Source organism: Orcinus orca, chromosome 1 (genome assembly GCF_937001465.1).
Source record: "Orcinus orca chromosome 1, mOrcOrc1.1, whole genome shotgun sequence".
NCBI classification, from domain to species: domain Eukaryota; kingdom Metazoa; phylum Chordata; class Mammalia; order Artiodactyla; family Delphinidae; genus Orcinus; species Orcinus orca.
In genome coordinates, this window is record NC_064559.1 from 132,195,407 (window position 1) to 132,210,098 (window position 14,692).

General features: G+C 40.9%; 1 protein-coding gene across 10 annotated transcripts in view; it reads left to right on the forward strand.

The window, feature by feature from the left end:
• The window catches only part of TGFBR3 (transforming growth factor beta receptor 3), a 205,649-nt gene extending 191,199 nt beyond the window's left edge, over nucleotides 1-14,450 (forward strand). For 9 of the 10 annotated variants that reach the window (XM_049714200.1, XM_033432561.2, XM_049714218.1 and 6 more), the window contains 2 exons: nucleotides 591-698; nucleotides 11,040-11,192. In XM_049714200.1, the coding sequence (XP_049570157.1) occupies nucleotides 591-698; nucleotides 11,040-11,158 (227 nt within the window). In that variant the 3' untranslated portion in view covers nucleotides 11,159-11,192. Of the gene's footprint in view, nucleotides 1-590; nucleotides 699-11,039 lie in introns of all 10 variants that reach the window. The other variant, XM_004263020.3, reaches the window with a different exon arrangement.
• Nucleotides 14,451-14,692: the final 242 nt, after the last annotated feature.

Sequence of the window (14,692 nt, forward strand, 5' to 3'; positions counted from 1 at the left end):
GAGATTTTATAATCCATAGGACTAGTTTATCCTTATTGTATGTTTTCTCCTTCTCACCACCTTTCTTCCTGTTATCTTTCATACTTTTAAATGTTCATGAAGGTATGTTTGTAAAGTGTTTGGAGTGTGTTTTTTATGTAGTGTCTTGTTGTTTTTTGTGTAGTGTCTCAGTGTTCAGTGAATAAGAAGCCATGAGTCAGATTTTGATAGAAGTTCACCTTATTTTCCCAAGCATCTTAACCTTTGACTTTTCAAGCCACTTTACCATTCAAATAGTAGGTCTTCAGATTGAGACAATGAACCATAGACCTAAGGTTTTACAGAGTTGACAAATCTGATTTTTTTTAGTAAGTTTGTTGCTCAAAATAAATTGCAAACTGGGGGTATCTTGGAAATCTGAAATTTTCGTTTTTCTGTTGAGAAAATATTTGCAAGTTACACATACAGTGTATTTTGTTGGAATCTGCTTTTTATCCTCAGATTTTATTAGCTGGTGCTCAGCCTTTCTGACAATACTTGTGAAACAATATAAAATTGCAGCATGTGATGCAGAGTCACTCAACGTATGCATTGGTTTCTCTTCATTATAGCGATATTCCATGGTCTGGACACCCTAACCGTGATGGGCATTGCGTTCGCAGCATTTGTGATTGGAGCACTGCTGACAGGGGCCTTATGGTACATCTATTCTCACACAGGTTAGTGTGACTGTTGCATATCAGTTGGTGCACATTCCATGTGCCTGGCACACTATAGACACTCAGTGTTTCATTGCATGGATGAATGGATGAAATAATGAATGAAAGAGAGAGAAAGTTCATTGCCACCATTTTCACATTTACGTATTGGCATGAATTGGGTTTTGCAAAAATATAATTTGCTTTAAGCAAATCTCTAAATTCCTTTTAGAAAAGGAATGTTTAAACTATTTATGTTAATTACATTTGAGATGTTGCTGAAGTCTAGCTGCTAATAAAGCTATTTTGTGGTTAGCGTTTAATTAAAGAAAGATAATGCAGACAAACTGGAAACATAAAACATTCCCCCAAAGCTAAAAACTTCAGAATAAACATATAAATGGGCAGGAAGTAAAAAAGGAAGCCAAGGTGCTGAGCACTGTCCACCAGAGGCCCTAACCAATGGCATAAATAAGAATTTCTCAACCTTTTTTAAATCCATACCGTGTCTTTTTTGATAAACATAGAATTCTCATGTCTTGCTTGAAAATTATTTAAATTTTCAAAATGTATTTTCATGAATTGTAAACAGATAAAAATGGTTGAAACAAAGCAGTTTGTTTTCAAGTTATGCTCTTCCACCCCTAAAAATTCTCATGTGCCTTTCTTCCTGCCCCTTACCCCCAGTCCCAAGGTTGAAACATTCTGGCCTGAACAGAGAACTTGTTCTGACTCCAAGACAGAATGCAGGCCAGGCTCAGAGAGTCTGTCGGGCAAGGGGAAGGAACAAATGGACTGCCCTTCTATTGCTTCTTTCTTAGGTTCCTTGCAAATATGGAAAGGAAAGACATGCATTTTGAGGCGTGTCTAGGAAGCTAGTTGGTATTGTCTGTTCTCGGATGCTTGTTTACGCTGTGAAGCTAGCTAAGCTGCTGGAATGATCATTCAGGTGAGACAGGCACAGACTTTCTGTTTAGAATTTCATTAATTCTCCATTGAACCAACACATGCCACGATCTTTGGCCTTACCTTGGGCCATCCAACTAGCCAGGCTGAAACGATGACTGCTTTATAGGGAAGAGAAGCACGGAAGGGCGTTTTGAGAAGTCACGTCTTAACCTTCATCAGAATCTTCCCTTCAAATACTGCATTCTCTGACCGACTTACTTTAAATTATGGCAGAAGGAGAAGAATGAACCCTATGTGCCTAGCATGGGAAAGTCACACAGTCCAAAACAAAAGTTTAGGAGTTTAACAGTAGGCTTTGAGTCCACAGATTCCTCGTCAGCATCCTTTGAGTGAAGCCAGTTACCCTTAGACAGCACAGGTTTGAACTGTGAGGGTTCACTTATACGCGGATAGTTTTCAATAATAAATACTACAGCACTACACGGTCTGCGGTTGGTTGAATCCACGGATGCAGAAGACCTGCGGATGCGGAGGGCTGACTATAAGTTACATGCAGATTAACCTCTGCGTTGTTCAAGGGTCAAGTATATATTTCACGTGAGAGAAAGGAAATAAGTCTCTTAAGTTTAAGGCTCTGAGGATATATGAACATCTGTGAATCAGTTTAGGAATGTTCTTCTTCATGAACAGCGTATACAAGCACTGGAAGGCACAGCGTTTAGCAGAGGAGCATCTTAGAGTTAATAATTTTGTCACAGGAGTACTGACACATTCACATCTCAGACTCACAGTTCTTTGCAACTTTCCCCAATCCTGCATGGCTGTAAGGTTTAGGGCTGTTGGGCAGCTTATGCTGTATATATTAGGAATGAACTTGAAAGTACGCCTAGAAGACTCTGTAGCCCTGAGAATTTCTACGGGGTAGTCACCCATAGACGCTTACCACGTACCTGCTGAGCCATGACTGGCCTTGGTCATAGATTTGTAAGTAGATTCAAAAACAAAAACAAAACACAAAGGCCTTCCTGTGATGATTTCCAGCAAAATAAATTATGCTGATTTGGAAGCTGAAAGGTTTATAGACACTGTCATTTGGGCTCTAAACCTGTTAGCATCACATATGATACAGCTTCAAATGACTTTTAAAAAATTAATTAATTAATTTAGGCTGTGCCAGGTCTTCGTTGCAGCATGCGGGATCTTTTTAGTTGCGGCATGTGGACTCCCAGCTGTGGCATGCATGCGGGATCCAGCTCCCTGACCAGGGATCGAACCCGGATCCCCTGCATTGGGAGCGTGGAGTCTTACCCACTGGACCACCAGGGGAGTCCCCAGATGACTTTTTATTAAAAGCTATAGCCTATGGTTCATTTTAAAGATTGCTCATAAGGAATACCAGTGTCATGCAAGGAAGAAAAAGGCTCACTTTAGGACCAAATGGTAGTTTCCTATCCAGAACCCCCTCAGTTTCTTACCTGGGTCAGCTAGCAGCAAGTTTAGATAAAAAGAGAAGGTCATAATGCAGTGGCCAATGGGAAGAGGTGTCTATACAAACACTGACTCAGTCCATTCAGTTTCCACAATAATCTAAGCTGTGGAACTCAGACCTTATATGGTATATTTGGGGGTTCAGGCAGCATCTGCCTCTATGGCTAAAATGATCCTTAATTTAGACAACTTCCTGTTGTGCTGTCCATTCCATCTGCAGCACAGAGTGCAGAACCAAGTCACAGGTTTCAATTGTGGAGATCTACTTACACACCTGGAATGTGTGTTAGTCCAAAAAAGCTGGGTCCCTGCTTTATCATATGACAACTTTGGGCACAATAAGGGATACTTCCTTAGGGCTATATTCACTCTGTTTGGAAAACTCCATTTCTAATATTTACATTCTCCACTAAGATGGTGCAGAGAGGAGGGGCAGTCAGGGTGGAAATGGTGCTGGAATGGAGCCACAGAATCTTCATACTCCTGGGAGCCTAGCTAGGTCATGGTCCCTAACCTGACTCATGAAGATCCCAAAAGTCATGTGCAATATTATATCTATTAATTTTTTGAGGAGAGGAGCAAAAGCATTTACTTTTAATTTTTAGTAAAACTTTTAAGCTTTATCACAACATGCACATAGTTTAAAGGCTGAAATATTTCTGTAAGTTCTGTAAATAGTTCTTGTTATGAAAAACATGAGTCCCCTACTGCCCCACTCCCTTTTCTGTCTCCTCAGAGCACCATTTTTGACTCGTAGCTGATTCTCTTGGACATCAATCCGTATCTCTAAATAACATGAATATGTTGCCACTTCTTGACAAAAATTTTAGGTCTTTTCTGTTGACCTCTTACTATGGAAAATGAAAATTTAGTTCTCTTTCAGCCCTGTGTCCCAATTATATATTCATGCCTTTTTTGTCCCCCTTGTCCCCACCATCCTCCAAATAGAATTATACTGACATTTTGGTTAGGTCAGAATTAATGTTTGCGTTATTATGACAGCCTAAATACTAACCACACTTTAGCCATGTAGTATAATAGTGTTTCTTCTCCTGCATGACTTCTAATATTCCCTAGAATTAATAATTGTCTCTCTCTCCACCCCCACATTACCTTGGTTTTGTATATAATTATCACTAATTCATCGGTTGACTCTGCCAGTTGTCTCAATCTCCTCTTACACTTACACATTCAGACATCAGATATTCTACTGATTCATTTTCCTCAGTACTTTTGAGTTGTGGATGTCCTGTGTCATGGATCTTGTCTTCCCCCTTCTTGGTTTAAAGGGAACATAAGAAGTAAATGTTTTTTGCACCATGCATGTCTGCAGATATCCTCATTTTATACAAACACTTGGTAGATAGTTTGGCAAGGTATAGAATTTTAGGTTACAACTTTCTTCAGAATTTTGAAAGCACTCCTCATTGAGTTTTACCTCTGAAGATTGCTTTGGGGAAATGCAAAGCCATTCAGATTCCTGAGCTGTTTTTTCTCTCTGGAAGAAATTTTACAATAATCGTGCTTGATTTAGGTATATTTTCATTCATTATGCTGGGCATTAATTGAGCCCTTTCAGTCTAGAAACTATGTCCTTCATTGTTGAGATTTTTTAGAATTATTTATTTTTTCTTGCCCCTGTTTTTTTTGTTCTCTCATTCTAGAAATAATTTTATTTGAAAGTTGAACTTCTTGAATCATGCTCTAATTTTCCTTTTCTGTTTTCCATCTTTTTCCTTTCTTTATTTTCTAGGAGATTTCTTCATCTTTATCTTTCGGTTTCTTATTGCATTTTTAATACTGCCTTCACATTTGTTAATTCCAAGAAGTATTTCCTATGAATTAAAAAAAATATATCCTACTCTTATCTTATGGGTGCAATGTCTTATCTCTCTGAGAATATTAATATAGAGTTATTTAAGAATAGGGAAGTTCTGAGCTTGTGGATAGAACATATTGATTTTGAACTTCCCTTAGGGTGATCTGGCTAAGCCTTTTACTGAGGAACTCCTGGTATCTCATCTTTGGATCTTTCCTCTTGAGCTTATCAGGTTTTCAATGAAACAGGTTTTCCTGTTTCCTTCCTGGAGGTTGTAGTTCTGGCTGTCAGCATTCTGGGGGTCACAACATTCAACATGTAGACATTAATTTAATTCTCCTGTGTAATTGTGGTTCTCTACCCTCAATTTTGCTGGTGTTGGTCATTCCCGGAACCCTAGTTTCATCCTCTTTAGAGAGTAAACTTGTTGTCTTCCTCCCAGATGAGGAAGGGCAGGGTCCCAGCGCCATGGAGTAAAGAAGGGGATTTAGAGAAATGTTATTGCTTCTCAAGCAGAAGTTTAGCCAGCCCAACTTCTTACAGCCCCACGTTCACCCTCTTGTCTAGGGGTACCTGATGCCACCATTTCCTGAGTTTTTGAGGAGTTCTGTGTTCCTACTTGGCTGTTTCTCAGCTCTTCCTACTGGTGGCTTAGGTTCCACCTGAGTCTTGACTTGAATCTGCTAAGTCAGTTACTACTCACCCATTTCCTCATTAGCTTCCAATATTTTATTGCTATTGTCTCCACTCCTGTTTTCTTTCTTCTTCTTGTAGGTTTTCTTTCTTCTTATAGGTTTATGCCTTTTAAAAATCTGTAAATTGTCATTTTGGTAAGGTTCTTCCTCTAAGCCTATGACTTGCAGTTTTGTACCAATTAATATCTTGATTCTTGATATTTGAATTTCATAAGCTCCCTCCTGTGAGAAGAGTAAACTAGACTACCTTTAGTTTAGGGAAGTTTTCAATCCCTTTTCATCAGTTTCAAAAATTACCACTCCCCATTCTCCAAAAAAAAAGACCTAGCTTTTGCGGGCAAAACTGTAGGAGGGGGTGGTTTAGAGGTTGTTATAATTTATCTTTACTTTAACTTGCCTTGGTGGTCCCTGAACCGGATGCACTCAAAGTTTGATGATAATAAGAAGAGGAAGAAGAGAAAGAAGAGGGGAAAAGTGGGAGGGAGGCCACCTTCTATGTGTATCTGTACCACCTTAAGTGTGGGCTATTGTCAGAAATTGGACTTGAAGCACTAATTTGTTCAACTGCTAATCTTATTACCTGAGCCAAGAATATGAACCATGTTTCTCTTTAGTAAACATAGAGATGATCTGTACTTCACAGGGTTATGAAGGTGAGAGTATTTAAACAAATGCAAGTGAAAAGTTTTCTGAACTCCAAAGTCCTCCAAAAAATGTAAGGTTGCTCATATGTGCAGGCAGAAAAAAATCCAAGTGTGGAAGGAACACTGTGTTTCACAGAACAAAGTAAAATGCTGAGGTGTTGAATTAGATGTGCCTGTCCCAATCCCTGGGGCTTCTGTTCAACGATCCTGAGTTGAACACACTGTATGTTCTTAAAGCAGAAGTCAAGCACAAACCCAGGTCCACCTGAGTCAGGTAATTAGGATGCTCCTTTTAATTAGGAACTTTCAGACATCTGAAGTTTCTCCAAGCTCCCCAGTTTAGTCCAGGTGAAGAAAGAAACAGCAAGAAGATCAGCTAAAGTGGGACTAAGTAGGAGACGAGAGACTAACTCCCAGGGATCAGAAAGATGCAGGTGGGACAGATGGGAACCCTGGTATGCCTGGAGAGAGGGCAGGATCCACTCTTTTCACCCAAGTGCTCAGGTTAAGTTAAAGGAAGATGCCTACAGAAAACCAAAGTGCAGGTGCGAACAGGTTGGCCATATTGCGGGAATATAGAAAGAAAGTGGGAGGCAGAACATTTTGAAAGATTTTACTTCCTGCCTTGGAACCTTTCTCAATAACTTATAACAACATCTAATTCACCCCTCCTGCAGAGTTTTGCCTACAACAGGAAAGTCCTGTAGCTTGAAAAGTGAGGAGGGACAATTTTTGAAAATGATGAATAGTGACTGAAAGCTTCTCTAAACTAAAGGTGGTCTAGTTCACTCTCCTTATTGGAGTGAGCTTGTGAAATAATTATAATTAGGATATCAAGAGACAATAATTGGTACAAAATTGCAACCAACGCATAGGCCTTGAGGAAAATATCTTTGTTTTCTCTGCAGCATCAAGTAATATTAGGTCTAAGTCACCCCCAGGCATATGGTTTTCAATCCAATGCTTAAATATCTCTCAAGAAAGAAATTCCATAAATTCCCGCTATAACTAACCAATCCTCGTAATCAGCAAGTTCCCTGCTATGTGACCTAAATCTCTGTCACTGCCATTTAAACTCATTTCCTCATGTACTGCTCTCCAGGGAGCAGTACACCTGTCTTCTCCTCTTTGTAATAATCCTCTGTGGGCAATATTTGCGAACTGTCTGCTTTGGGCTAAATAATTGAGATTCCTCTCACCTTTCTTTAAAATTCTTCTGTTGTTGTTTCCCCGTAGAGCTTCTCCATGTTATTCACATCTTTAGATTAAGTTTCTTCCCCAGGACCTGCCATGGTGAAAGATTTAAGAGATAAGAATCCAGTTGTAAAGTAGACTGCCAAAGAGGTGGCAGGAAATCGGATCTGGACAGCTCCATGCCAAGCTAAAGAAAGGAAATAGGTTATCCCTTAAAATATGTGTTTTTTTTTTTTTTTTTTTGCGGTACGCGGGCCTCTCACTGTTGTGGCCTCTCCCGTTGCGGAGCACAGGCTCCGGACGCGCAGGCTCAGCAGCCATGGCTCACGGGCCCAGCCGCTCTGTGGCATGTGGGATCTTCCCGGACCGGGGCACGAACCCGCATCCCCTGCATGGGCAGGCGGACTTTCAACCACTGTGCCACCAGGGAAGCCCTATGTAGGTTTTTTTTTTTTTTCTTAAAAGCATCTCTGGCAATATCTAAGCTCAGCCACAGGCTAATATGTGAGCCGGGTGGAATGGAAGGCAGCCATGCTCACCATTATACCACCAACTCACACTGAGCCGGGTGGAATGAATCCTTGTCCTAACACACCTTCCTCCTGAGTATCCTGTGTGCCAGATGCCTCTTTCCCCTACTCACTCTCCTTCTCAAATATCTCTTCCTCGGTGGTTTCAGATTTTAGGAGCAAAGCATGAAGACTGAACACATTTATTCTGATGGCCAAGTTTGATATTTATGAGCAGGGAGCCTTCCTTGAACTTGCATTCTCTAAGCGCGCCTGCTCTGCATAGCCCTGCAGTCCTCCCTGACCATCCATCTTCTCCAGAAGTAGGCCAGTTGTATTTGTCACCCAAGGGATATTTTAGAGAAACTCAGTGCTCCAAGAAATCAGAGGTCACTGTGATAGAGAGCAGAAAACCAAAGAACCCATCTTAGAAAACCTAAGGGACTCTGCTGGCTTTTTAAGCAGAAACATCTGCACATTAAACTTCCTTTCTCATGGTGAATTTTTCTGTAGTGCCACTTGCATCTGACAATGAGAAAACTTTTCTTGATTTCTCCAAAGGTGAAAGTTTTTCCAAAGGTAAAAGTTTTTAACAACTTGGTTATACTGAGAAATCTCACGTCTCACATGTGAAAATAGACACAGAGCTAGAAGGGATAGTCTAAAGAAGCTGTTTTCAACATTTCCAAAAGGTACTCCTTGGCACACTGTTTTCTCAAAGCCAGCAGATTATTAGGTTAAGTTGACTTGTCCACCCTGGTGAAATGTAGCCTGTAGTCTTGAGTATAGGGGACTTCTTTGTTTTGTTTTGCTTGGGGTTTCATTTTGGACGGTGTTTTGTATTAGCAGCGCAAGAGTTTCCAAAACTCTGGAAGTTGAAAGACCTTTTTAATGGGCAATGATTAAAATAAACTGACATGACAACAAATTATATTTGGCAAATAAACATCGGAAAGCAAATATTCAGACTTCCTGGGCAGGGAGTAGTACTGGCACTTTTCCTGAATGTGAATAATCAAGCACATGTCACATTTGGGATGAGACAAACCTGTTCACTGTCAATAGAACAGCCAAAGCCATCTTGCTTTAGCTGCTATCAGGCTGAACGAACGAAACCCAGGTGAGCCAAAACAGGGAGGTGGCGTATATTGACTTACCGCCTGCTTTTCTGACGGATCCTTTATTGAAATGGGGAAAAGATATTTTTAAAATGTGCTTCACATACAGCCACTTTAGTCCTGCTAATTGATAACCTGAGAATCCAGCTGGGTATGTTTCAACATGTGGGTTGTAAGGGGGCTGAATTTTTAAAGTATATCATGAGTTGTTCTAGTCTCTGGAGGATTTGGGGTTTTTTGGGGGTGGGAGGGGGTAGACATAATTCAGAATAGCTAACAGATTTAATTTCCTTTTAGAAATAAAGTTCCCACTCTGGGGAAAGTGGATTTCTGGCAGAAAGTCACTGTCATTGAGGCAAACTTCCCCACCTTTAACTAAATGCACACATGAAGGGTAGAGGGTAATGCTGGAAAGGGTCCAAAATATAGATTGCCAAAAAAAAAGAAGAGTGAAAAATACATTGTTTCTCTGTCTCTGAGGAATATTGACCTGCTCTCCCCTCTCCATCCCACCAATCCCAGAAGAATAGATAATCAGAGGAAATACAGCAAGGGCCAAATATGCAACAGCATATGGCATATGCAAGGCCCTGAGGTTGAGGCCAGAATGTGTGTTGTAGCCGTGTGGTTCATAAGTGGGTGACAGGGAAAGCTGTAACCAGACCCAGAGGCATGAGCTGCTTCTACATTTTGTAGAACTGCTGTTTTGGCAGAGGCTTTTGAGGGGCCCCAAAAGGGGAATGGAAGTAACAGACTAAGTTCCTGTGCTTGGAGGGCAGAGCCTTCGCTGGTGTGTTTTGTTTTAAGGAAGAGGCCAGAGGGTTGCTTATCAACTGCGGAGTGCTGTGTATTTCTGCCTGACAGGAAAGAGGAGGCTCGTTCATAAACAGACCTGGCCCTCTGGGGCTTCCCACAGTGGAGTGGGGAGATCGCTGACCAGAAGTGTACGGAGTTGATGCTTTGACTTTTCGAAGAAAATGCAGTGTTTGTCATCAGAGAGCCTTGATCACTTTTCCCTACCTAGAGCCAGTGTCTGAGGGCTGCCCTGAGGCCAGTTTTGTTGAAGAAAAGACAGCTCTAGAGCCTTTTGCAGTGCTAAATGCAGACCATCTGTGTGACCCGAGGTTCCCCCGCCTCCCCACAGCCCTGCGCACTTGGCGTGAGGTATGGGCTTTGCTGACATGCAGTGGGGTGTGTGATGAAAAGTGGGGTGCTTGATGTGCTCAGCTGCACCCTGCAGTAAACCTCCCAATGGAGGGGCTGTTGCCTGGCAACCACAGTCCCCTTGTGCAACAGCTAAGCCCCTTCTTCAAAAGGTGTTTCTGGGAGCAGGCTCCTCCTATACCTCCATTTCTCAGGCGGGTCATGTGCTCCGTGCACGGTGCTCTCTCCGCTGTAGCTAGGGCGAAACCTAGCCGTCCCTACCCCTATTTCGACCAGGGGTATTCAGAAAAAGGCCTCCAAATTGCCAAGATTCTCTTATTACGGTTTAAAGGTCTCACTCTCCGAACCCTACGATACCTTTATGAGAGGAGGTGTTTCCTGAATACAGGTGCTAGTCAGTTGGATCACACAGTACAGATGATGGTGGTCTTCAAAGGTTGCAGGCACTGAAATCCTGGGCATTCGTCCTCAACTATCAGGGGTCTTTGCCCCTATTAACTGTCAGTCCGCTTGAAATCAGTTCTCTTTTCCCCATGCAAGAGGCTTTAAAGGAAAATAACATACCCACAAGCAGAACAGCCTATGGTACAAGGCCTTTTGGTCTAGTTGCTTCTGCCCATGGATGAGAAGAACATCAGAGAAAATGGGCTTTTCGTTGTTATACAGCAGAAACTAGGACACCATTGTAAAGCAATTATACTCCAAAAAAGAGGTTAAAAAAATAACTAACTAAGATAAAACAAAAACTGAGAAAAAGGTCTTTTCAGAAGTGCCCATGTGTAACATGCATCTCTCCTCACCCCTTTTCTTCATTAACTGCAGGAGAGACTGCAGGAAGGCAGCAGGTCCCCACCTCCCCACCAGCCTCGGAAAACAGCAGCGCTGCGCACAGCATCGGTAGCACGCAGAGCACGCCCTGCTCCAGCAGCAGCACAGCCTAGCCTGCCCCACCCACCTCCAAGGGCAGGACTGGGAGCCCACGCCTGGGCCCAGATTCCAGACTCGGGAGGCTAGATTGTGGGTCCCTGGTAAAGAGAGTGAATTTCAATATAGCGATCACCTGTTGTGTTCACCCCCCACCCAGGGCTAATATAAATGTGACCCCTGGGCTTCTGTAACACACTAGATTCATGTGAGAAAGCTAAGGTGGTGGCCTTCTCCACCAGCCCCTCACAGGCTTGGGGGTTTTCAATGTGAAACACATGCCAGTTTTTAAAATGCTGCTTTGTCCAGGTAAGAACATCCGTAATTTGGAGCCCTGCGTTTTACCCAGACGCAAAGGGTTGGTAAAAGGATAATAGCCAGATGGTAGAACCAGTGAGTAGATGTGGCCAAAGATTCTTTTATAACTGAACCAAGATGTAAAACAACAGAAATGCTTCGAGACTTTCTCAGTGTGTTCCTCCGTTTCTAATTTGCACCTTCTGGATGCACACTTCTCACCTTGCTGCCACACTCGTGGGGACTGCAGTGTCGGCTTGATCGGTGCTGCCCTCACGGACTGCATCCTGACACACCTCAAGGCAACATTCCTTTCTTGTGCCCTGGGCCAAAACCAGTGCTGATTTCCTTATCAGCTTCCTCCTTCTCCCCACATTCACACACCAACTGCAAAAATGTCTTAATGTAAATTTTGCGTTTCTTTATAGGCATATAGAAATTGAAAATGGCCAAAATCCGAGACTGAAGATTTGTGCCCATTTATGACAATGTGTTCTATTACATTAATGTGTAAATGGGGGCAAAATTCGGTTGTAAAGTTGAGGAGGAATTTGCACAGTGATATATGTACCAGTACCAGTATATAATATGTCATTTGGCACATTGGTTTTTTTCAGTTTAAGAAGAGAAAATTCATTCCCATTTTAAAAATGTCCTACACCTTCAGAGTTGGAACTTATTCTTAAATATATTTGAGAGAATTAGTGTTTCCACGCAAAACATGTTAGCCTTTTCATTAGACCCTTTTGTAAACGCCAAGCTCTTGTAAGATGCAAATGTATGGCAGACTGTTGGTTATCTGAACAGTGTCACCAGTTCTGCCAAGAAACTGATGAGATACGGAAAAAGACACTCATTTGGATTGCTTTAGTTCTCTTGCCTTCAATATACCCCCAAAACTCAAAAAGAATTTGAGGTGAATTTTATTAAAATGGAATAATATGATACCACTTTGCAGCTAAAATAAGCTCAACTGATACCTCTATGTTAAAAAAAGATGCCGGAGGGAAATGTCCATGCCAAATCATTTACTCCTGAAGGTAACTTCATTGGAAATAAATATTATTCTCTTTCCAGAATTCTCCCAAACAACTCAGAAGTCTACAAATAGAACAGGCTAGATTCTACCCCCAAACTATTCAGAAGCAAATCTAACTGCTCTTAAAATAAGGAAGTTGTGCCTGGTTCTCTGTGAATGGAATCTTAAGTAGGAAATGTTGATGTCACCGGAGACCTGAGGGCAGTGTCTACAAGGCAAATAGGTAGAGATTGACAATCGTTAACCCATCATGGAGTCATGCTCTGATTGATTTGATAGTTATAGACATTCAATCAGGATGATTTTAATCAAAACAGATTGTGGGCTAAGATTTCCAGGCTATCTATGTTGATAATTTTGCAGATTTTCACAGACAAATGAAGATAGGAGATTAGAAAAACTTTTGCCTTCAGTTAACTTTTTTTAACATAAAGGTATGAGTGGAGGACCTAGATTATGCTACCTGTGTTTGAAAATAATGCGCTTTGCCTAACCTTCAGCAGAATGTATTGTTTTAGCATATTACATGTATAAAAAAGTTTAAAGATGTCTTCAAAGAAGACTAGAGTCTTTAAGTCACTTATAGCTATATTTTACTACAAAAATCTGTGTATAAAGATATATTTAAGTGTTTTAGATAAATTTAAGTTACTCCATATGAAATGTTTAATTTCAGTTACTGTGAATTCTTTTGATCAGTTCTTTGCTTTTTAAAAATCCCTATCCATCCTGTTAAAAAGATGATTAACTATTAAGAGGTATTAAAAGGTCCAATTCTTAGATGGACAGGGTTAAAACCTTTTGTAATATATTTAAATGTATATTTTTGAGAGAGATGCTACATTGCCGATGATTTTATAAATAATTTAAAATTAATTTACAAATTTATGGGTGCAAACCAAAAGATTTTAAAAGAAAGAGAAGAAGAAATCAACTTTTATTTGTTTGGGTCTTACTATCCAGAAGTATTATTCAGATCAAGAAATTCATGTTGATGAAACCCAATCCTGTGTTAATTGCAGAGTGAACATCATTAAGTATTTCTGAAATGTTTCTAAAACGTGAACATTTTTAAAAAATTGTGTTTTCTCCCTAGCTTCCTGTTACAGCATTTCCAGTTGCTTCATATTTCACAGTTTTAATACAAAGTATAAGCTCTACTTTATAATACATCCTACAGGTTTCTTTAAAACTGTTTTTATATTCCAGTTAAATTCCTCTATCTGCAAAGTCTTCTGTTACTTCTGCAGGTTACACCCTTCATTTGCAGAGGCCATTTTGTTTTATTTATTTGATGCTAAAGCTATTGTTGAAATGCCCTAAACTCGAAGGCAGATTGTTTAATACCCTATAGCTTTTCACCGTGTGGTGTGTACCAGCCCGTTGCTCTGTATTTGGAAAGTCAGGTTCCTTCTGAGTAAGCTGTTTCTATAGCATTTTCTAAACAAAACAAAAGGTCTTTTCCTTGTCTGTAATGAGATTGTAAACCCGTTTCCTGTGTGTGTTCTGTTGTGGGCGTGCTTGTGAGTGTGTGTGCACCTGCGTGCCGGTTTTTTTGTACTGTAACTACCTCATGATTTGAGTGATGGTTGTACTGCTGATTGTGTTAACAGAGCACATTTTGTTGGGTGACTCGTGAGTGTGATTTTTTTTTCCTGTTTGTTTTCACTGGGGGTTGTTCATGAAACTGACAGATGTTTTTCTGAAAAGGACTATTATCAGTTTCCAAATACAATACTTCTCTCTTCTGGTTTTTCCTGAATGAGCCTGATTTTGTTGCTGTTTTTCATCATCTATGAGGGTAAAAAGAGTACCCTGAAAATCCCTGTGGCCAGTTTGAGCACCCCTGTTGTACTCTTTTCTCTGTTCAGTATGTCGTCAATCTTATGAACATGCTTAGATGTATAGTTTTGATAACCACAGTTTTAAGTCCTTTATCTGTGCATAATAAAAAGATATATATCAATTATTAATACGTGTCTTGTTTGGTCATCATTAAATTCTACCCTCAGGCTGATATAACCCTTGTTCATTGTGCCTTTCTCCTAAATTTATCCTCCGCTACGACTGTGCTGACGAGGAGGAGGGAGGGGAAGGGCGAAGAAGGCTCACAGAGCAGAGGTGGGGGGGTAGACAGACCGGAGGGGACGTGCAGGAGCTGCTACTCTTCTCAGAAAAACATGGCAGGAGACCTGGAAGTGGGGGTCAGCCCTGG